We start from the raw sequence: 24,471 nt of genomic DNA on the forward strand, positions 1-24,471 counted from the left end.
ACCAAAATCGAGGCAAATTTTTTGTGTGGCACAATTGCATATAAAGTCAATGCGAAGATGCATTGAATGAGGGTATTTTTAGATTAACAGGATATACAGAGGACTGAGGTTCCACACACACTCATCACTAAAAGTTGCAGCTTGATCGATGGTCGGATGTCATGATATTATTGGTTGAAATTGGTTCTTCTTATCTTACGTAAGCACATGTCATATTTTGATTTGCAGGAAGAAAAGATGGTTTTGATCAAAAAATATAAATAGATTTTTGGGTAATTTTGGTAAACATTGTTATATAGGTGTACAATATGACCAGGGATGTGATCTAAAACGTTTTTTTTTTAAAGGTATTGTTAATTTAATCTCGATTTTAAAAAAGGGAATAAAAAAATTAATTCAAAAATTAAATCACATGTTGGTGATGTTGGTGACATTAAAAAGAAACAACAACCACCAGTCGTTTAAATCTAGAAGTGAGGTCAGCCGATGTCACCCACTTCAACTTTTGGCCCCTTCACGCGCACCTGCACTCTGAGGGGCGTTCCTGCGCTCGTGCGCTCCTCCGGCGAGGCGCAGCGGGAAGAAGACAGCGGCGGCGGCGGCGCGCGGCGGTCGGGCTGAAGCGACCTGTCTCTTTAAGGTGGTGTGAAAGCCGATTAACGCTGATCTCCGTCGTGATTCTGTTTTCGCCGTCTGTTCCCTCGGTCTATTTCTGTTTCTCGACTCGCCGCCTTCTTGTTTTGATGACAGCGTTGTCGCCGCGCGGGCTCGGAGGAACGGTCGTCGGCTCGAGCGCCCCGCTAACTCCTCGCCAAAGTTTGGAGCATGGAGACGTCGTGAGAGCGTCTGCCGCGGCGGGTCAGCCGACCTTAACGAGGCGGTGAGCCGGAGAGTGTGATGCGCGCTGCTCCGCGGACTCTCCCAACTTTTGTCTCCCATGCTAAACCCGGATTACCTTCCCTTTGCTAACGGAGACTTTCTCTCTGGCGATGTGATGTGACGCCGCGGGGTTAGCGCTTTGGAAGTTGGCACCGAAAAAAAAACAAATCTGAGATTAAAATGCAGAAGGGCGTGCGGTACAACGAGGGCCACGCGCTGTATCTGTCGGTGGTCGCGCGCAAAGAGGGCTCCAAACGCGGCTTCCTGAGCAAGAAGACCACGGAGAACAGCCGCTGGACCGAGAAGTACTTCGCCCTCCACCAGAACGTGCTCTTCTACTTCGAGAACGACCAGAGCACGAGGCCCTCCGGGATCTACCTGCTGGAGGGATGCACGTGCGAGCGCGCACCTGCGCCCAAGGTCTCCGCCATCAGCAAGGAGCCCATGGAGAAGCAGCAGGTGAGTCCCAGTTAGAGATCCCAGTTAGACCAGTTCAAGGATGGAGGCTGCTGGTTCAGGAAATCTTCCTTTTTCATGGGGCTTTTATTTTGGTAACTTTTACACCACTTTAAACCCTCTTTTCTGTCAGTATGTGTGTGTGTGTTTATAAACACACACGCATATACTTCCCATATTGTCAATATTAAAGGTTGTTTTCTGTATATGACCACTTAAGCAGCCTTTACATCCACTAAAGCATATATTTTAAATGTTTTTACAACTTTATGGAGTGACACAATGAGAAATCTCTGTTAAAATCGTTGTCAACAAAATGAAACGAGAATTTTGAACCTGGCTTTACATTACCATACTGGAAAGTTCATGCAAACTAGCATCTATTTAGTCTCTTATTTGCATAACAGAAAACCGTTAAACAAAGAATAGGAGGCTGAATGTAACTGTCAACTGTGGAATTGCATGGTGATTATTTATTTATTTTTTACTTTATTATATGTAGTGTCTCCACTTAAACATCCTCTCCTACTTCTTCTATCCTGGACACTAATATCGTTTAGATAATAACGCATCCTTTATAGAAAATGTCCTAATACTATTAATGATTCAAACAGAATAGGCCCTTTTATGAAAATATTTATTCTGTGAAGGCTTATTTGAAATTACCCATATTCCTGTTATTTGCTGCTGCAGTGTCTGAGGATACGTTTCATCCCATCAGCAGCATCATTTTCTAAACTGCAAAAGCTCATTTTCTGCTCCACACACACAGATCCCGCGTGGATTATATCGGTCAAATCTAATCTTCTCATCGATACGCAGGTAATCTGTCTCTCCCGCACATTGGACACATGATGCCCCGGCTCAGTCGCGACCATACGTCTTTATGAAAGCAGGAAAAAGCAGATTTAATGTGGTCACAGTTAATGTTCTTGCATGGCTGGAAACCTGCTGAGAAGCACAAGGTGATTGTTGTAGTTTTGTTTGCACTTTGGGCTGAAATCTTGCACATTTCTATAACAATCAAACCGGTAATAATGATCAGAGCGCGTCAGAAAAATTATATTGTCACCAGTTTGTCCTCCATCGTCAACTAAAGCACATCTGCAAACTGGTCACCTTTTGGCTACAGTCACCTTTTTTATGTCAACCAGGGTAGTAGAAGTGAATGAAGAGGGTTTTAGTTTTGCATGTTGTCACCTTTTTCACTTCTCCAGAGTTTGTAGGTCTGTAAAGTAACGACTGTTTTTCAAAAAACTACATTTTCACTGTCGTCAAAACACACACAAAGAGAGGCACTGACGAGTTACATTCATTTCTGAAGAAGGAAGTTGATTTAATAATAAAAAAAGGCTAACAAATTTAAAGCATCGCTTAATTATAATTTTGTTCCAACATTTAAATATCGCATAATATTATCTGTAGCTTTTAGGGAGCAGCTTGCCTCTGGAGGTTGTTGTTTGTGCACATTTGCCATTGTTTTACTGACCTTTTGAAGTTACACTAGAGAGTGAACCGCCGTGTCGTTGGATGTTTGCCTGAAAGCTCACCCGACATAAAGGAGTCACTAGCAGGATGCAGAGGAGGACTAACGCCGTAATCTGTTGGGTACACACCTTCACTGAGCAACTCTGTTTAAGTAAACGCAATGTGAGATGCAGAGTTCTTATAAGTGCTGCTTTTCACTAGAGAAAATCTTGTGTGTACATACATTGTTCTTTATACCAGGGATCGACCGATTAACGGCCCGGCAGAATATCGGCACCAATATTTTGCATTTTTATTTTGTATTTTTTAGATATTTCGCCAATTTTCAAATAATTAAATTTTAAAATTAGCTAATTTGGCTCTGATGAAGCCGCAGTCGCTTATTTTTAAGTTCAGAAAACGTCATGGAACCATTTTATTTATTTATTTGTTTATTTTTACATCATAATAACGCTGTGCTTTTTGCTGTTCAGGTCATGTTGAAAGGTTCTGTTAATTAAACGTAGATTTGAATTACTTATTTTAACTTTATAAAACTTCAGGGGAACTAGAATATTTATACATCGGTTTCAAAAATCGCTCAAAACGTACTCACAACCGTTAGAACGGCTTGATCTCCTCCTGATGCAGGTTTCTAAATCTAAAGCAGGTTCCTAATGGAGCAACATTAAAGTCAGGACATCAGAGAGCATCAAAGCACTCCTACTACAATTGATAACTGGGATCATTTGATGTCCACGCCCCACAGACACGACATTAATTATTCAGCCGCCTGTATCTGGCTGGTCATTACATTCTCGTTCTCATTCGCATGACTGTGATCTCAGCGGACTAAATATCTTCCTTTTGTTCTCACAAGTCAAGATTTCCTCCTCAAAGTGGCTTTTATCAGCCTATTTGCACCAGAAAGTCATGAAATATGACGGCAGACATTCAAAGCGTTGTCCAAAACCTCAATAAAAGCTTTGAATATGAAAGAAACGTCCCAATATTTCCATCTTACATGTAGTGGAGTAGAATAGTATAAAGTAGTGGTAAGTATATGTGCATATGCCTCCAAATTGTACTTGAGTAAATGTACTTTTATTACTTTCAACCACAGCAGGTAGGCCTTCATTTCAAAGGATTATGCAGCTTATATATTATGGAAATGGTTTCATCTCTGCAGCTGTGTCTTTGGTGTTTTATTAGAATTATTATTATTATTAGCCCACGTTGGTTGTAAACTTGTATATGCATGACATAATAAATAAATACAGACACAGAAGGTTCAAAATGATTGAAGCACATGTGGATGTTAGAGCTCCACTGTTTCTATGTTGTTCTAGTGTTTACCCTCTGAACATGATGTTTTTATCCTCCCTCTTAATTGGATTTGTCTACGATTAGTTAAATAGGCCGTTAGATTTGAACATCAACAGTGAGTGACGATGCGTTTGCTGCTGTGATTTTACCGCCTAATGAACTGGAAACATTATGAGCCGGGCTAAAAGCTCACTGTAACTCACTGAAGGACTGCGACTGCTTCTGTGACTTTGCTTGCATCAAACCGAGGCGGTTGCTTTCGGGGGAACGACGACTTCCTTATTTCTTAGTTTGGCAGAGAAAAGTTGTTTTACCTCGTTGTCCTCGGATGCAGTTTAGCCCACTACTAAACTGCATTGTTTTCAGTTTTAAATGTTGTAAATTGATATAAAACACAAACACACCAAGCAAGCATGTAAAAGGAATTATTTTCCAGACACAAAGGAACATTAGTGAAGCAATTTTGAGTCTTGTTTTTAGCAACCTGACGGCTGTAAATCCAATATTTTTTCTCTTTAAGCTCCATTTTTGGTCTCCACCATCTAATTTTAGCTGCTGAACGCTCCACTATGTTTTATCAGCTGGTCTCGAACCAAGTCTGTCTGCGGTTTCCTGCCGAGCTGGTCGTGTGCAATGGCTTTTTTACAGCTTTTTCTGTGTAAACGACGCTATGAGAGCTGTGAGAGCTATGAGAGTGACCGGACAGATAAACGACGAAACTCACAATAAATAAATGAATACAAAAACTACACAGACGAGGAGCATTTCAGACTACAGAATGAGCATCCTTTTAATCCCCGTGGACATTAACGCCACCAGCAGAGAAATTCACTATTTTATTTTAAAGCAGCTGCTGCCGAAACGAGGCTACATTACTTTACGTTTATTTTAGCGTAGGTGTAGGTAGGTAAAATCCAACATTTTAAGAATAAAGCAAGTAAATCAACTTTTTATAATGAGAGAGGTGAGATTTAATCAAAACGGTAAAGTTACGGGTCCCATAAAGACTTGATGAGCTGAAATAAAACATGTAGTGTAAAGATTTTGATTCGGTCAGCTATAATTAAAAACAACAACAAATTAACTTAAAGTACAGTGATGATTACAAAAAAAGTAAATTCAACTGAACTGGTGCTCTTATTTTGAAGGGTCGGCGGAACGTGTGTAATTTGTGGATTTTAGCTTTATGCTAATGCTGCTGCCCTAACAGGCTACTCACCCATGCACCACCTGACTGTTTCCATGGTGACGAGGGTTGATAAGTTGAAGTGGCTGATGTACTGTAGCGCATACAGGAAGCTGCAAACACACATGGAGACATTTTTAAAGTGACGAATGGAAACGGTCGAGGTGGTCAGTGTTGACTGTAATCATGTGAATTCATTCCAACATGGATAACAAAAGTATTTTTCTGATTTATATGTAAATGTTTGATGGCTTTGCTGAATTCTGGGATAAAACCAACGATATAACCGGTTAAATCACATTAAAATGAACGTTGAAGCAGATTGTGCCGTCTGTGTTTGTAGCTAACGTGCGGCGGTGCTCTGGGAGGCTGCTGTGCTCGACTAAGAATAGCATCCTCGCTGGGCCTTTAGCCTGCAGTCACCGTCTGAATACCAAGTCAACACAACTGCACACGGCTGGTACCTGTGCTGGTTGTACGGATCAGTCCGTCTCTCTCCGAGTCTAAGACGGGTGTCAAGTCTTTCGAGCCAATTTGACTTCCGTTTGAGAAAATGTTGGATATTTTAAATCCTGTGTTGTTCATGCATTGGTGACTTTACATAAATGGTGTTAATATTGTTCTCATGAATAACCTGTTTCTTACTTGGGGCTGAACACATTCTACATGCAGATCTTACTGTTCAGTTATATAAGAGCTCTACAATCAAATTAACATTCTAAATGGACATCAGCTGGGGAGAATTAATTGAACACGACACAAGGAATTCATTTGAAAACGCAGCCCTGTTTCCAGAAATGAATATACTCTCTCCATTCTATTATTTATTTGGATTTTGCGCTGCCTGCACTGTACAATGTTAATCAGACACAGGTCAAGGTGGATGGTTGACTTTTGGTGAGGAAAACATTGTAAACTTTGCAGATAGACTGAAGGAAATTGGCTTAAACAAAAATGAATAATTTACCATTTAGGATAATGTGCTTTTCTTATTGTCTACAAATGACAAGAAAAGACCAAAACCAACAATCTCGATAACTCCCAACTTCCCCGACCTTTCTCGTCTTTGATGCGCGGTATTTTCCCAAAAACAGCTGGTCATTGTAAGTTTTATCAAACACATTTTTCACACATTTGTTGGGCGTTTTTGATGGAATGTGAGATGATTTTCCATGCAATTGTCAGACATTTTCGAAGGATTTCAACAAGATTTTCCAGACATTTTCCACACATTTTTAATGACACATTTATTGTCATTGTATCGTCAAACACGCAGGTTAAATAGGAAATAATACAATTGAAGTACTATTTTCAGTGGTGGATTAATCCACATTTATATTACAGCAGATGCTGTATGTGGGATTGAGTTTGAGTTTGTATGTGGGATTGAGTTTGTAGTTTTGTGTTTAATGGAAAAAGGGATGACTGACTGATACACAATACTTCCTGAGTTCCTATCCTCCGCTCTCCGTAAGTGAAGACGAGACGAAGCGACTGATTCAAAACGCAGATCATGTTTTTGTTGTGAGCTCCTCCTCGTCTGCACGTCGGAGGGATGAGCTGGTGATTTTTGTGACTGGACGTAGTGATGCCGGGTTCAGGGCTAGGGCTTTAAGGCACGTCTGTGTGTCTGTCTGTCTGTCTGTCTGTCTGTCTCTCTCTCATTGTTATCCTTAAAGCAGGCTTGTGGCCGGGGGAAGCTGCATTAGCAATGCGAGGAACTGTACAAGCCCTGATGGTTATGTAAACCCCCCCTCCACCACCCCAACACTCACAAACAAGCCCTTAAGCCTCTCTGGTTGGTAGTCGGCACACGCTAGCAAGTGTCTCTCAGCCTGCTTATCGTTACATCATTACTATACAGGCCGACTTTCCCCCTCGTGGCAGCCTCCGAGTCAAATATATGTCAGTCAGAATAAATAGTTCGCTACAAAAACACTGATAAATAGTGGCTTTATCAACAGAAACGATTAGATTGGATAATAACTGAAGTGTATTTATATTTTGTATCTTATATATTAAAAATAAAAAATGTGCGTTTTGAGAAAAGCTACAATGACCAGATTTTTTTTTTAAAACAAACATACATACGTATAAAGGTATTATGTGTATCCTTCATATTATTTTTTAAAAAGTAATATATTTCCATCACTGCCCGTCATTTTAATTTACCAGTTTAGACCGTAGAATGTTTAAAGGCTATTTTTCAATATTTATTTCCATCCAGTTTATTTAGGAACCAATATTACAATACTGTTGGCTCTGCTCACATATCTCAGTTTACTTTTCTCTTACGTTTGTAGTGATAAATGCATTCTATAAAGTGTGTGTAGCTGCTAAACGGGACCTGGATCAGTGTCCAGGTGGGTCAGCGAGTGAGTCTGATAAACACATCAGTTTGCCTTGTCGTGCATTTACATACTCAAACGTGTACTTTCTAAATGATGTCTTTTCTGATTTAAGAAAACATCCCAGTGAGTTTGAACAGGACAAATTTTGCTTAAATGTTGCTTCATGTGGAGCCGTTGTAAATATTATCCCTTCTTCTCTTTTTATTAAACCGCCAATTATGCAGTTTGTCTATTTTATCTCATGAGATACATTTTTCTCTTGGTTCATCTCACGTCATTCAATTTTATTTGCAGCAAAATGTGTTCGTCCGCCAAGCAGACAGACTGACCAACACTCCATCTTTGTTTTGACCAACTTCCTGTCCATCCTGCTGACTTTACCCAGAAATCAGCAATCTAGTGGACTGAAAAGGCAATTGTAACCAGAAGGTTTATTTGTATTTGCAATACTAATCGGTAAAATGATGAAAGTCCATGTCCATGCAGTATTGCCATGCAAAATGTTGCCAAACTATCCTGTAGTTTTGCGTCGTATAAAAAGTTATAAACGGCTGATTTTATCATCCAAAGTCGTGTTGATATTGTGAGTTTTACAAGGAAAATACTCATCAGAGCGTCTAATATACTGTCAGTCACTTTATTAGATGGTTGATGTCGGCATGGCGACGCTGGAGGAAGTCTAACGGTGTGTTTTGACAGCGTGGTCATCTAGGTTATAAGAGCTGCAGGAACACTAGTGTTAACAGTCAGGGATGATCCTCAATCCAATCACATATTCACTATAATACCAGCCTAAGCTTTAACTTTTCAGGTCCGTATGAAAATCAACCTGTCGCCGAGTCTTTTTATGCAGCGTAATCCATCGTTGTTAATCAATAAAGTGGCCTGATAATCAGACTAAACTCCTATTGAGATGGGATTAAGATTACAGGGCATGGCGGGGAATGAAATAGTCATACAATGCCAAAACAAACACCAACACAGATAAGTGTGAGAGCCCCAAATCTGACAGCATCACGTTACTTTCACGTTTTAATGCATTGCTGTTTGCAGCAGGAAGCATCGATCCTCGCGGTCCTGATTGAATCGTTGACGTTGCACTCAGCACTGATAGTTTTAGAGTGGCACAGCGTAGCGCTATGTAAGTTGATGTCCATGTGTACCGATGAGCCTTTAGTGAGTCCCTGCTCGTCGGCGTTCACGTTGGTGATGGAGACCTTTAAGCTTCTGTTGCTGGACAGCTGAAGAGAAGGATGTGGTCTTTGTTGTGTAAAATGGGAATGACTGGGAATACTGGACACTTATCGACCCCAATTATTATTATTTATTATTACTTCAAGGCCACTGACTTCATATAATCTTCTGCTGAGTCTGTCTTCAACTATTTAATGATGTTTATAGAATGTGACTCTTTAATAAGACTTTGTGTATAAAGATCATCATAATTTCACTGCTTTATGATTGTATTAATACTGGAGTAGTCAGTGAAAATACTCCTATCCCAAATGTAGAGAAATTAAACGCAGACTGTAATAATGACAACCAGTCGAGTACTGTGCAAGGAGTAATTTTACTTTGCTTTCGAAGTACATTTTTTAAAAACTTGGATTGTTTTTACATTCATGTCTTGCAACAAGGATCTGAATATTTCTTCCACCACTGATTGCAGCAGCAGAGGAACCGAAACGACAAACTGGAGCTCCACCTGATTAAACCTGTTGGCTCCATCAGTTAACTGATTACTTTTACTGTAAGACGATGCCACACTTGTTCCTGCAGAGTTTAAAACCGTAAATGGTGACGGGCGTACTGAAAGGCAGCCGCCCTGATCGACCCCACGTCCGCGTGTCGTACAGGAAAAAGAATGCAAAAGCAGTTTTCCTGCAAATCACTTAATGATAACGTTGCTTCTGTTTTCTGTACCGCAGCACTACTTCCTGGTGATTTTCGGCCACGACGGACAGAAACCTTTGGAGCTGCGGACGGAGGAAGAGTCGGACTGCAACGAGTGGGTGGAGTGCATCCAGCAGGCCAGGTAAGAGAAGGTTTCGCTGCTGCTCGAGTACAGACTAGTGGTACTTGAACTTGGCTTGATCATTATGCAGCTTTATACATGTACTCTGAACGCCTCAGCGACGGCCGTTATGTTTTCAGGTCATCCAGTCTTCCCATTCTCACCAACACCTGGTTGAGGTTTCTCCATATTTCTAAAAAATCCACTTGGGATTATTTCTGTATCTGATAAAAACTACTGGTTTCTGACCTTTTTGGCTGTCGGTCCTTTACAGAAAAAGCTGCGTCTATTTTGAGACTCTTGAGCAAAAATAAAACACTCCAAAGCAAAGAATAGTCCTGAAGCTGAAAATAGATAAGTGTTCTTCTTCTTCTTCTCTCCCGTTAATCACATCAGGACCACTCAGATCTATCTGGTTGAGTTTTCACCCAGAATTTCATTACTGGCAATACATTCTTGCATTGCTACCAAGTACGTGACGATACAAATCCTGAAAGTGTCCTGCATGTTCACGTGATTCTTTACTTTTGAGGTGATAAATAATTCCAGCTGATTTTCTACTTTGTGATGATGCACATTTTGACATAACGACCACGTGTTTTTGCATATCTGTTTAGCATCTGAGAGTGTTTGTTTTTGTGTGTGTGTGTCTGTGTGTGTGTGTGTGTGTGTGTGTGTGTGTGTGTGTGTGTGTGTGTGTGTGTGTGTGTTTTCTGTGTGTGTGTGTGTGTGTGTGTTTGTTTGTGCACACGTGGATGTATTCTGCTCGCAGCGGTTCACATTTAGGTCACACTGGTGCTGCTGTATCGCTACGCTGGTTACATCACAGACTTGATCTCGCCACTCGACCTCCCTGTTTCTGTCTATCTGAACATCCAGTAGGATTTGTTTTATTCCTGCAGAAAGACATGTTACTGCAGAAACACATAATGTCAGGTTGTTGCTTGTACTCGGATACTTTACTCGTGTAAAGTACCAATACGGTGGTCTAAAAATACATAAAAGTGTTGAACTTAAAAGCCAAATGAAATGATCAAAAGTAAAAGTATGCATGCAGCAGCAGCAGCTGATTTTTCTTATTATGATTATAATTATTTTGTAGTATTATTATGTTAAATCACTGACATAAGAGGATTTTAATGTTGTAGTTCCTCATTGTGGAGCCAGTTTGTGATACTTTGTAAACTACTGGATAGATTAGTAACAAAGTACTGCATAATATAATGTTTGTTTAATGTAAAAAGTAAGTGAATTAGTGTGAAATAAGTGTAGTGCAGTAGAAAGTACAATATTTCCTTGGAGATGTCGTGGAGTAGATGTAAAAACTGCAAATTCAAAAGTAAAAGATAGAAATAGATAATAGAAATTCACCACAGTCAACTTGGTCGCATAACTTTATTTTTTAATTGCGATCCGTCATAAAGTCCCATATCGTGTTGACGTCTCCGTCTCACCCGCTTGTTTCCCACGCTCTCTCCCCTTTTTTAGTTACTCTGACATCATCATCGAGCGCGAGATCCTGATGCAGAAGTACATCCACCTGGTCCAGATCATGGAGACGGAGAAGATCGCAGCCAATCAGCTCCGCACTCAGCTGGAGGACCAGGACACTGAGATCGAGAGGCTCAAAGCTGAGGTATGCATGAGTGCGTCCACATCTGTGTGTGCATGCATACATAAACACACGCACGCACGCATGCATACATACATACATAAACACACGCACGCATGCATGCATGCATACATACATAAACACACGCACGCACGCATGCATACATACATACATAAACACACGCACGCATGCATGCATGCATACATACATAAACACACGCACGCATGCATGCATACATAAACACACGCACGCATGCATGCATACATACATAAACACACGCACGCATGCATGCATGCATGCACTCAGACGGAGATCAGAGCATGCAAAACACTTTGGAGTTTGGAGCATGTGTGCCACTTAAATGAAAGCACAGCCGGGCTTCCTCATCACATATTTGTTGTTTTCTTATTTATCTGTTTATTTTTTTACAATGCAATTCTAAAACACAAAAATAGAACATGGGATTTTACTACATTTCTTCACATTTAGTTTCCTGAAGCCTCATGGAGAAGATTTCATGAATGACACCGTACCTGTCTTCTATCTACTCTATACTTTCCGAATAAGTAACTTTTTAATATTTGTTAGTGTTTGTCCCAATAAATAGTCATTTTTGTCTCTGATTCTGAATAAATCTCACGCCACTGGGTATTTACTTTTGGACAGGTCCAAAACGAGTGCTCGTGATTGTTTCCCCGGGAGATCCATGTGTTGTTTTCATGAATATTTTAACCTTCCTCTGTGCCGGCGTATTCATGAGGTGACTGTTGTTGTGGCAGATCGTCGTGGTGAACAAAACCAAGGACAGGATGCGGCCTTGCCAGAGCAACCAAGAGGAGGAAGACCCCGATATCAAAAAGATCAAAAAGGTAAACCGTTGGTTTGGTTTCACATAATAACAGAAGAGCAAAGAGAGACATCTGGCGTGTTCGGGCTCTGCAGGTGCAGAGCTTCATGCGTGGCTGGCTGTGCCGCAGGAAGTGGAAAATCATCGTCCAGGACTACATCAGCTCGCCTCACGCCGAGAGCATGAGGAAGAGGAACCAGATCGTCTTCAACATGGTGGAGGCGGAGACGGAGTACGTCCATCAGCTGTCCATCCTGGTGAACTGTTTCCTGCGGCCGCTCCGCATGGCCGCCAGCTCCAAGAAACCTCCCATCAGCCACGACGATGTCAGCACAGTCTTCCTCAACAGGTATCTGCTTTTTATTTCCTTTAAAAAAAATACTATGTCACTATATAGTGAGTTCTCCATGTCGTAGTGCTGTCCGAATGTTTATTATACATATATAGTGGACTTTAAGTGTCCTCTGAGGTCATCTGGTGCCATCTTGTTCAACGTACCTACAATTTCTAGGTGTCTAGATAGCCCCCTATACAGTCCTCTATATAGTCCTCCCGATAGACCCCTATACAGTCCTCCAGATAGTCCTCCAGGTAGAAACTCCCTGGACAGTGAGTATGGAAGAGTGAATGGCTGAGTTAGTATTGACAGTAACGGTGAGACTGTCCCTCTCTAGTGAGACCATCATGTTTCTGCACGAGATCTTCCATCAAGGTCTTCAAGCTCGGATCGCCAACTGGCCCACGCTGGTTCTGGGTGAGTACTGCAGAGCTAATTGGACCCACTATTGATAAGTATGCATGCTCTCCACATTACCCTGATGGAATGAGATGAAACCACAGTGAAAGTAATCATATAAAGTAAAGATGTCTTGCTTCATTGTGACTTGTCACCTGGACGACGAGCGTTTCAGCGTGTTTCTCTCGTTTCGGCGCCCAGCGGACCTGTTCGACATCCTGCTGCCGATGCTGAACATCTACCAGGAGTTTGTGCGAAACCACCAGTACAGCCTGCAGGTCCTGGCCAACTGTAAGCAGAACAGGGACTTCGACAAGCTGCTGAAACAGTACGAGTCCAACGCTGCCTGTGAAGGACGGATGCTGGAGACGTTCCTCACTTACCCCATGTTCCAGGTACAACCAAGTACATGTACACGAGCACGAAACAGGTACTGCAAGGTATTGGATGCAGATTAATGAGATCTGACTGCACCATCAGTACTTTTAAGTAAGTTAAGTACATTTTGCAGATACACTATGTCGGTAAGGTTTTGAATTAGTACTATACTGAGATAAAGGACATTGAAAAAGCAGCTTTGGCTTCTTCGTATTACCAGACTTTTCCTTCTTCAGATTCCGCGATACATCATCACTCTTCACGAGCTGCTGGCTCACACGCCTCACGAGCATGTGGAGCGCAAGAGTCTGGAATTTGCCAAATCCAAACTGGAGGAGCTGTCGAAGTGAGTGTGTTCACGTTTCGTAGGTTCAGGTGGTAGCGGTGTAACGATGGTGATGATGCTGACAACGATGTGACGGTGTTGTCAGGATGATGCACGATGAGGTGAGCGACACGGAGAACATCAGGAAGAACCTGGCCATAGAGAGGATGATCGTAGAGGGCTGCGACATCCTGTTGGACACCAGTCAGACCTTCGTCAGGCAAGGTGAGCGTCCTCTTCAACACCTGCTTTTACCCATCACCTTCCGGACTTCTTCAGGGTCTCCATGCCGATTCCACAGCCATCCTCCAAAGTTTTTCACTGTCAGGTCAGACCAACTTAATCCAATCAGGCAGCATTACCCAGCCTAACTCCCGACTGTGTCCCCCGTGAACAGGCTCCCTCATCCAGCTGCCGTCCAGCAGTGAGCGGGGGATGCTCAGCAAAGTCCGCCTGGGTTCCCTGACGCTGAGGAAGGAAGGAGAGCGCCAGTGTTTCCTGTTCACCAAACACTTCCTCATCTGTACGCGAACGTCTGGAGGGAAGCTTCACCTGTTGAAGGTCGGCATCGCCTCCCAATTACAGTTAATACATGAAACGAGGGAACAAACTTCCAGAAGCATTTCACTTCAAATTAGTTTTTTTTTTCCTCCTCCCAACAGCAAGGAGGCACGCTGTCTCTGATCGAGTGCACTCTCATCGAAGAACTAGATGCCAGCGACGAGGACTGTGAGTATATTTTACACCAAATCAAGACTTTTCTGTTTTTTGAAGAGATGGATCCCCACTACAGCTGCCAAGGACATGGCGGGGCACGGGCCTGCAGTATGGAGGAGGAGGAGTTTTAGATATAAATATGCCAATAACCAAGATATAAATGAAAACAAGAAGAGTGTAGGGGCGACAACACAAAAAGAATATTCAAAAATAGGGACGTTATTGCGTTTCCTATATGCTGTTAAATGAGGGGTGGGTCGTGTGCTTGCCGTTGCAGACAACGCAGCAGGTCAAGGCTTCAACCACCTGGAGTTTAAGATTGTGGTGGAGCCCTCCGATGGTCAGTCCTTCTCCGTCGTCCTCTTGGCTCCCTCTCGCCAAGAAAAGGCCGCCTGGACCAGCGATATCAGCCAGGTGGGCCTGCCTCTTTAAAGCCGTCTCCCTCTCCAACGTGGGATTAAAGAGGACTGAAAGTGTCACTAAACCTCTGTTTCAGTGCATTGATAATATCCGGTGTAACGGCCTGATGACCAGCGTGTTTGAGGAGAACTCCAAAGTTTCTGTGCCGCACATGATCAAGTAAGCAAAGAGGATTTAAGCAAACAATCAATAGAACTGTCAGTGTTGTCCTTTTAACCAGACATCGTGATTTGTCCTTCAGATCCGACGCCCGGCTGCACAAAGACGACGTGGACATTTGCTTCAGCAAGACGCTGAACTCCTGCAAGGTTCCCCAGATCCGATACGCCAGCGTGGAACGCCTCCTGGAGCGACTGACGGACCTGCGATTCCTCTCCATAGATTTCCTAAACACCTTCCTCCACACGTACAGGATCTTCACCACGGCCGCCGTGGTCATCGACAAGCTGGCCGACATCTACAAGAAGCCGTTTACCTCCATACCCATCAGGTACACTACGCTGGAGCGTGCCACTTCCTGTAGGCGGGGCTTGTTTCTGCAGTGCATTAACTCCACTTCAGTCGCACTAACATCCACCAAACTTTCCACTTTCATGCTGCTCTATATCCTGAAGGTTTTTACCGAGGGGTTTGTTCATACATCATTCATAGCCTCATTTATGCAACTTTTTATTCATATCTTCATACGCTTTCCTAGAAGACAACAGTGAGAGCCTGGTCGACAAACTTTCATGGAAACCTGAAATCTATTAGTTAAAGTTTGTTTGTATTTCATCCGTCCTCGTCCTTCAGTCTCCTCTCATTTAACAGATTCATGCTTCAGTTTGTTCACTCCGTCTTTCCATCTCCACATTCACCTCCTTTCTTCATCTACCACCCTGCCTCCTCCTCCTCCTCCTCCTTCCTGTCACTGTCCCAGGGTCGAGCAACACTCATGTGACCGTCTGTCCATCATGTCCCTCTGTCCCGACTACAGTCTGAAGATCACACAGCTCGCTCTGGACCAGACGAAGTAAATACCATCCCAACAGAAAGGGACTCTGTTCTGTTTCTGGTCCTCTGATGGAGCCTCAGTCCATTTTCTGTTCCCACCTTCATCGCTCTGCTGGTCAATAAAGTGTTTAGTGTTGCTTCCACACGCAACACTGTGCTTTATCTCATTATCTCATTCATTCCCTCTTAAAAAAACTGAAATGGACCAAGTGTGAAAACACCCTCATGCTGGCTTCACACCAAACGCCAAGCCAATATTTGCCTCCAGTTACTCGTTCAACTGCAGGATAATTTGTGTTTATTCGCTTCACTCGTGTTAGGAAGGTTTCATCCATCATAGCCAGAATACTGTTGCTGCTTTACCACGCTGTACTGTCTGAGTACATAACATAACAATAATTTAATTTAGCTGTATTCACCTTGAATAGCAGAACACCCGTTTAATCACAGCTGGATGAATCCAAAATAAATAATTCTGTTGTGATTTGATTGCAAAAAAATCAGAAAATAATTACATAATCGATCAGTAAAAAGTCTGAAGTCATGCTTTGTTCAGTCTGTCTGCAAGACGACAAGCTAACCACTTTAAGCTAGCCACAGAGTCTGGTTGATGGGTGCTAGGCTATGCTAACATTGTAGCTGCTCCATCAACACATGACATGACATAAATACGTCTCTGGTTTATGCATGTAGTTTGGTTCAGTCTCTGGACTCGTGAGGTTCTATCTGGACCTCTGGGGGACCTCAGACCGCTACGATATGTTTTGGCTCCATTTTTGATTCTGTGACGACGGGAGAAGAATCTCAATACTGTGTGGAAAATGTGCTTCATGTTTGTTGTGAACACCTTCAGAGTTGTGGTTTTGCCAGTCAGGTCTACAGACGCTCTCTTCTCCTGTCCCTCAGGTCTTTGGAGCTCTTCTTCGCGACCAACCAGGGCTCTTGGGGGACGGACCCCTTGAACAGCAAATCCCCGAGGCTGTGCCGCAAGTTTTCCTCCCCCCCGCCTCTCACCATCCCCACTCGCACCTCCTCCCCCGTCCACTGCCGCAAGCTCTCGCTCAACTCCCCCGTCAGTGGCAAAGCTGGGGTGCTGGACTTGTCCACCACCCCCACCTCCTCCGCAGCCAACTCCCCCACCTCCACTCACAGCCCCTCCATCTCCTCCCCTCCTCCCACCTCCACCAGGCCTCCCTCTGGCTTTTCCTCCCCTCCGCCCACCGCCACTCGCTCCCCCAGCCTCCCCCAGGCCTCCGGGTTGTCGTCGCCACCCCCCGTCTCCACCAAGGCCCCTCTGGACCTGACCCGCGGGCCCGGCTCCCCGGAGCCCAGCCCGGCTGCAGGGGAGGACGTCAGCGGAGAGCTGCCTCGCCTCGACGCCTTCTGTGGGAAGCTGAGGCGCAGCATCCGCAGGGGTACGTAGCCGGAGCACAGAAGCCCGTGATTCACACTCCATGTGAACATCAGCACACGTGTGGGCGCACGCCGCGGCGTCGGCTGTCGTAACGCTACGAAATTATGTTTTACAGACGTGCAGCGTTTAAATAGCTCTTCTTCAAAGTCTTGAGATTTCTATTATTTCCAATATGACCTTTGAATCTGACTGATGATTGCCCCGCCAACCCAAACAGACTCGGCAGCGGGAGGCATAAATGGGTCATGGTTACCCAACAGGGGCACAATGGCGCTCTGAGATCACCATCTGGCTCCGGCCGACAGCTTGTTCACTCCAAAAACGGCGGCGAAGCACGGGGTCAGAAAATCTCACAACAAATTGAAAGAGAGAGAGAGAGAGCGAGAGAGAGAGAGACTAACAGCTGTTACGTAACAGCCGGAGTGCCTCCCTAAGAGGAGAGTCACTTACTGAATGGGTGAAATGTGGAGCCCAAATACAGCAGCTCATGACCCAGAAGGCCAAAGAAGCGCATCAACAACGGCTCAATGCTGTTTTTTCTTTTGATCCAGATAAAGTATTTTTAGATCTCTTTTATAACAAATACATGTTGTTTACTGTATTTCGCTCCCACACACAAACAGAACAGACGTCCTTATATGCTTAAGTTTAGGGCCGTCACGTAACGGCACATCTTCTGGTGATTTGATCGGGTTAAAATGAGCCAATTACAACACGTTTCTCCAGTTCAGAGAGTAGTGTGTTAGTACTTTTACTTGTCACAGATTATTTTAACTGTGTGGTATTAGTACTTTTACTTGTCACAGATTATTTTAACTGTGTGATAATAGTACTTGTTAGAGTATTTTCACCATGTACTTTTACTTGTACCATAATATATTTACTGTATATTATTTGTACAGTATTTTTACAGTGTTTTGACTGTGTGGTGTTAGTACTTTTTCTTGTAACAGTGTTTTTGTAGCGTGATGTTTTACTTTGGTAAAGGATGTGACTACTTCCTCCTCCACTGGTAGGAGAAATGTTGCCGTGACGACCGCCACGCTGTAAACGTTGTTGTCTGTCTGTCCCTCTAACAGCTGTCCTGGAGACGGTGTCTCTGGACAAGTTCCTCCCTGAATCACCAGCCAGCAGCGAGCCGGGCGACATGTCTCCCTGCCGCTCGCCTTCAACGCCGCGGCATCTCCGCTACAGACAGTCGGGAGGTACGACGAGCACGGACGCACACAGACAAGCACAGACGCACACAGACGAGCACAGACGAGCACGGACGCACACAGACGCACACAGACGCACACAGACAAGCACAGACGCACACAGACAAGCACAGACGCACACAGACGAGCACGGACGCACACAGACGCACACAGACGAGCACAGACGCACACAGACAAGCACAGACGCACACAGACGAGCACAGACGAGCATGGACGCACACAGACAAGCACAGACAAGCACAGACGCACACAGACGAGCACAGACGAGCATGGACGCACACAGACGAGCACAGACGAGCATGGACGCACACAGACAAGCACAGATGCACACAGACGAGCACAGACGCACACAGACAAGCACAGACAAGCACAGACGCACACAGACGAGCATGGACGCACACAGACGAGCACAGACGAGCATGGACGCACACAGACAAGCACAGACAAGCACAGACGCACACAGACGAGCACAGACGAGCATGGACGCACACAGACAAGCACAGACGCACGCAGACAAGCACAGACGCACACAGACGAGCACAGACGAGCATGGACGCACACAGACAAGCACAGACAAGCACAGACGCACGCAGACGAGCACAGACGCACACAGACGAGCACAGACGAGCATGGACGCACACAGACAAGCACAGACAAGCACAGACGCACGCAGACGAGCACAGACGCACACAGACAAGCACAGACGCACACAGACAAGCACAGACGCACACAGACAAGCACAGACGCACGCAGACAAGCACAGACGCACACAGACGAGCTCAGACGCACACTCGTGGTTTTTCTTGCCGTTTTTTTTAATGTCGCTGCTTCCTTGCAGTCACGCCGGGGGAGAACGCTCGCTGCACGATGTCGCCCGCTTCAGCTTTTGCGATCGCCACCGCCGCCGCCGGCCACAGCAGCTCCCAGGGTGAGCACGGCACGCCGTAAAGGTCAAAAGTCACAAAACTGAGGGAGGGAACTGTTGTCTGTGGTGGCAACTTACTCAAGTACTGCACTTTAGTCGTATTTTGAGGTACTTGATCCTGAGTATTTACAATTAATTCAGAGAGAAATGTTGTCCTTTTTACTCCATACGTTTATTTTAAAGCTTCTAGTTGTGAGGCAGATCGAGATCAATAATACGGATCATAATCATCTGATACATTGTATTATTAGGGATTAAGATCAAACTTTATCCATCCATGAGGGAGAAATTCAAATATATTATAGGGGGGGGGGGGGGGGGGGGTACATTTTGATACAGCTCAGTATGGCAATATTTTGCTTGGCAATAAAAGCCAGTTTTTTTTTCTGGTGCATCGTGGGTAAAGTCAGCAGGATTGGCAGGAAGTTGGTCAAAACAAAGATGTGAATATGTCTTCCACCGCCGTTCGTTGTTTGATTTTTAACAGGAAGCTAAATGACAAAAATGACCTCAGACATTAAAAGTTGTTGCCCTGATCTTAAATGTTTTTGTTTTCCTCCCAGGTTTTAGTAGTTCTGACAAAGTCTGCGACAAAGAATTCATCATCCGGAGAGCTGCTACCAACAGAGTCCTCAACGTGCTGCGACACTGGGTCTCCAAACACTCACAGGTGAGTCCACAACCTGGAGGGAGGGCAGGTCTCAGACCTGGAGGGGAGGACAGGTCTCGGGCCTGGAGGGAGGACGGGTCCGTTTCTACCACCTTCCCATCCATGTGCGTCCCCCTCTCCTGTCTCTCCTTTCTCCCGGCGGAGCTGCTCTTTGCTCCTCGTCTTTCCTCCCACCCAGCATGAAGAAAGGTCAGCTTCCTCCCCGGGGAAACACTGAAATGAATCGTTTACTTGATAGATTACATAAGATGCTATTTTTGTGCCTCCATGTTTGTGGCCTGAAAAGTAAACATTTGTTGTAATCGGAGTCTCCATCAGTTTATTAAACGACCACTAATCTCAAAACTACCGCCAACGCCGTTGTGTTACACGTCACGCTCTCTTTGGTTCCTCAACGCCGAGATGTTTGTGTAAAAAGAGATGCCCTAAATTAAAGTCCAGTATAAACGCTGCGATCGCGGCATATTGAGGGATTTTCTCAATCCGAAAAAATCAAGCTTCAAGTGTGCAAAGAGAGTGTTTGTTTTAAACCACTAGGTGGAGCCATAACACTTCTCTAGATGTTAAAACCAGTTAAAATTCTCCTGAATGAAGCTTCTGACTGATAAATACCTGATTGTGCATTAAAGTAAAACGGTATGTGGTGTGGGATATTACCTGAAGTGCTCCAGTAATAATAATGTAACTGAGCTATAAATGTGTTTGTTCACCAGGACTTTGACATGAACAGTGAGCTGAAGATAGGGGTGATCTGCTTGTTGGAGGAGGTGCTCCGAGATCCAGACCTGCTGCCACAGGAGAGGAAAGCAACGTCAAACATATTAAGGTGCAAAGTCAGTAAAGAGTCGCACAATCTGGATTTTTTTTTTTTTTGTATATTTATTACTCTTTAAATATCTGCATCATTGTGGAATAATATTTATAAAAAATTCACGTGTGTGTGCAGAAATACCTTGAATGTATATTTTTAGTGCTGTACTACGATATCTGGAGATACGTGGTTTTCTCTAAGCAGGAAGTAACTAAAAGCTACATCCTGAGATGCAGTTGTTTAGAAGTATAAAGTTGCATAACATGGTACTACATAACGATGTACTTGGTTCCAGTAGTACCTCAGTGGTAGTACTGTGCACACAAGCTGAAACGTCTGCTTCGCTCCTCAGTGGCCTTTCTCAAGAAGAACAAGACGATTCTCAACTGAAGATAGAAGACATATTACAGATGGTCAGTATTACCACCTGTTAGTACCACAAAGTACTTACATTTTAGTATAATCTGAGTACATTGTTCAGCAATTGTTGAAATAATTTATCTCCAGAAAAGCTGTCCCCTACTACACTTCATCGTGGTAAGAATAACTACTACTCTCCAGCAGCTAGACGCCCAGTTACTGTGTATTGTGGTTAATTCCCAGTCTCACAGATGGACTCCCAGTATAGTATAGTGTAGTTAACGTAGTACTTTTGTGGCGCTGTCATACCTCAAAGCTACTGTGCCGTACTACAGACGGTTTGTGCTTGTTTTCCAGGCGGAGAGTCCCAAAGCCGAGTGTTTTGATTCTCTGTCGGCCATGGAGCTGGCGGAACAGATCACGCTGCTGGATCACATCGTGTTCAGGGGTATTCCCTACGAGTGAGTACATCGCGTCGAACCTCGCATGTCTGCGAAATACAACATGCAACATGAAAATACTCCATCCACGAGTAAATGTCCTACATCTCAGAATTGTATCCAAGTAAATGAGTTTTTTAGGTAAAATGTAGCAGCATGTGTCCGTTTCCTGCAGGGAGTTCCTCGGCCAGGGCTGGATGAAGGTGGACAAGACGGAGAGGACTCCCTACATCATGAAGACCAGCCAGCATTTCAATGACGTGAGGCTGAGCTCTATGCGCTTCTCCTACACCGTTCATAGCTATTCCTACTCAATGTAACGCACAGCATCTCTGCATTTCCTAATTAAAAACATTGGACTTTCACCCAGGAGACCACTGTTCGTCTCCTCTGTGAAACCAGGTCAACGTTGATTTATTCATCACATAACTTCCATTCTTAAATAACTTCTACAGTAATTTAAACCCAAATGTTGACTCATTTGTCACGTCCTCCCTTCACAGAGGTTACACTGTTGGCTTTTTGTTGAAACTGTTTCAGAGGTGTTGATCCAGTGTGATCATTACGTTGTCTGTATTAACATGAGAAGGACACGTCTTAGCTCTGCGTCCCTAATTAACTGGTAACCTGAGTGAAACTCGCTTCTCTCTCCCCAGATGAGTAACTTGGTAGCGTCTCAGATAATGACCCACACTGACGTGGGCTCCAGGGCTAGCTCCATAGAAAAGTGGCTGGCGGTGGCCGACATCTGCCGCTGCCTCAACAACTACAACGGAGTGCTGGAGATCACCTCCGCTCTCAACCGCAGCGCCATCTACAGGCTGAAGAAGACATGGGCAAAAGTCTGCAAACAGGTTGGAATAAATTCAATGGGTTTGTTAAAAATACAATCTGCTTCCTTCACAAACAACTTTATGATTCTTTGTGGTGTTTCTTTTTACTAGACTAAGGCGCTCATGGACCGGCTGCAGAAGACGGTGTCATCAGAAGGGAGGTTCAAGAATCTCAGGGAGACGCTGAAAAAGTAAATACTGCCCGTTACCAGAGAAAATGGATGTTTAAATTCTTAGAAACGTGTCTAATGTTTGCTGTGTGTGTCTGTGCGGCGCAGCTGTAACCCTCCATGCGTCCCATACCTGGGCATGTACCTCACTGATCTGGCCTTCATTGAGGAGGGAACGCCCAACTTCACGGAGGAAGGCCTGGTGAACTTCTCCAAGATGAGGATGGTAACGAGATACTTTAAGCAACTTTTAAGCAACAGGGGCTAAGCTAACGGTCGGCTGTCTGTTAACTCTGTCTCTGCGCTCTCAGATTTCTCACATTATCCGGGAGATTCGTCAGTTCCAGCAAGCCCCTTACAGGATAGAGCACCAACCCAAGGTGTGTTCAGCAATAATTGCATTATTTCTCCAAAATGAAAGTGATTGGCATTTAACTTTTAACACAAAATATTGTATATGTCCTCCCCCCCCCCTCAGGTGACTCAGTTCCTGCTGGATAAGACACTAGTGATGGATGAAGATACCCTCTACGAGCTCTCACTGAAGATCGAACCCAGAGTACCACCTGGCTAATTATAACTTAATTTCATACAGTAACTTCACATCTCACAATATCAGACATGAATATATATATTATATATAATTATATATATATCATGAATCGAAGCAACTTGAGAATCTTGAGAAACACCACCATTTATTGTGCTTAGGAAACTCAGGAGAAAATGTGCCTTGCATGGATGAATCTAGTGAGCAGGAAGTACTGTTTAACGTGCGCAACTCTGTTTGCTACTAAACATGGCACTAGAAAGTAACCAGTTGCTGCTATCAAAAATACAAAACAATCTGCCTCCATAGTCTCACTTAAATACTGTCAGATGAGTTTTACATTATTTGTGTGATGAACCTGCTTCAGGTCCCCAGGGGCCAAAAATAGCTTTTTGGTTTACTGCTGGTAGTCCCTGAGTTAATAAAAGTAAAATATGCAGCATGCATCTACGCACTGCATCAGCATGGGACGTAGTTTGTCCAACTGGTAGTCCAGCCTTGATCTCGAGACACACTGGGTTTCCCAAGAAGCAGAAGTCCAGTTCAAATCTACCTTAATCCTCACCAACTCGCCGGTTTCATGGTGGCGTTGAGGCTCACAGGAGCATTTTTTTTATTTCTTTGCTCACACTGAAGGTTGGTCGTTGGCCATTTGAATTTAATTTGCATGTTACAGCAAAAAAAACGAAACAACAACATAGTTTTCACACGTTCTGATTCTGAAAATCTGCAATCTAAGTTTTAATCACCTTGCTCGACAATCAAAAGCTACAAATCATGTCTCTTCGGTTTTGTAATGTTGGTGATTTTGTACACAAATTTTGAATAATTTAAATTTTCCTAAAATGTTTATTACGTGATACGAAGTCCTACGGTATAATTTCGTCTCCATGTATCACTTATAATATTAGTTCCTTGTCAATGTGATCTTTTAATCTTTTTTTAAATATTTATTTTAAACCTTGTTGTCTGTATTAGTAAAATAGTAATATCTTTGCACTGTTGATTTGTAAAGAATGTCAATAATCTCATTGTTTATAGCATGAATATAACATGATGTCCCTTCTGTTCCTTGAGGTTACTGTTATCCTTATAGTTGACTGTTAGAGTTTTATTAGGTTTATTTATGTATTTTTGACACATTCCTGATGTCAGGAATCTACAAAATGCGTAAATGCTTTAGTTCACGAGACCTTTGCTTTCTTACATTACTGTATACTTTGAAATTCCAGCTTTGCTGTTTGTATTTTTCCATGCATTTATCTGTGTATTGTACAGATATTTACACAAAATAAAAGCAAAAAGTTAAAATGTAGTTGAAAATATTTTTTATGGTGGTTCGAGGAGGTTATGGTCGGCTCTGAGAGCCCAACA

General features: G+C 43.6%; 1 protein-coding gene across 4 annotated transcripts; it reads left to right on the plus strand.

Moving 5' to 3' along the window:
* Positions 1 to 595: 595 nt before the first annotated feature.
* Positions 596 to 24,389, plus strand: rasgrf2a (Ras protein-specific guanine nucleotide-releasing factor 2a). Of its 4 annotated transcripts, XM_084036074.1 has the most exons (29): positions 596 to 1,338; positions 9,594 to 9,700; positions 11,168 to 11,315; positions 12,071 to 12,160; positions 12,234 to 12,487; positions 12,813 to 12,892; positions 13,076 to 13,269; positions 13,489 to 13,598; positions 13,684 to 13,802; positions 13,975 to 14,138; positions 14,240 to 14,306; positions 14,572 to 14,708; positions 14,791 to 14,873; positions 14,956 to 15,204; positions 15,634 to 15,726; positions 16,614 to 17,122; positions 18,201 to 18,326; positions 19,177 to 19,266; positions 19,827 to 19,933; positions 20,647 to 20,759; positions 21,097 to 21,157; positions 21,252 to 21,281; positions 21,462 to 21,565; positions 21,720 to 21,804; positions 22,201 to 22,398; positions 22,489 to 22,568; positions 22,656 to 22,773; positions 22,859 to 22,927; positions 23,026 to 24,389. In XM_084036074.1, the coding sequence occupies exons 1-29, from the start codon at positions 1,060 to 1,062 to the stop codon at positions 23,119 to 23,121; spliced, it is 3,960 nt and encodes a 1,319-aa protein (XP_083892200.1). In that variant the 5' UTR covers positions 596 to 1,059; the 3' UTR covers positions 23,122 to 24,389. The 4 variants fall into 4 exon arrangements, with proteins under 4 accessions (XP_083892200.1, XP_083892201.1, XP_083892202.1 ...); XM_084036075.1 differs by lacking the exon at positions 21,252 to 21,281; XM_084036076.1 differs by lacking the exon at positions 15,634 to 15,726.
* Positions 24,390 to 24,471: the final 82 nt, after the last annotated feature.

This window comes from Eutrigla gurnardus (genome assembly GCF_963514095.1).
Source record: "Eutrigla gurnardus genome assembly, chromosome: 19".
NCBI lineage: Eukaryota > Metazoa > Chordata > Actinopteri > Perciformes > Triglidae > Eutrigla > Eutrigla gurnardus.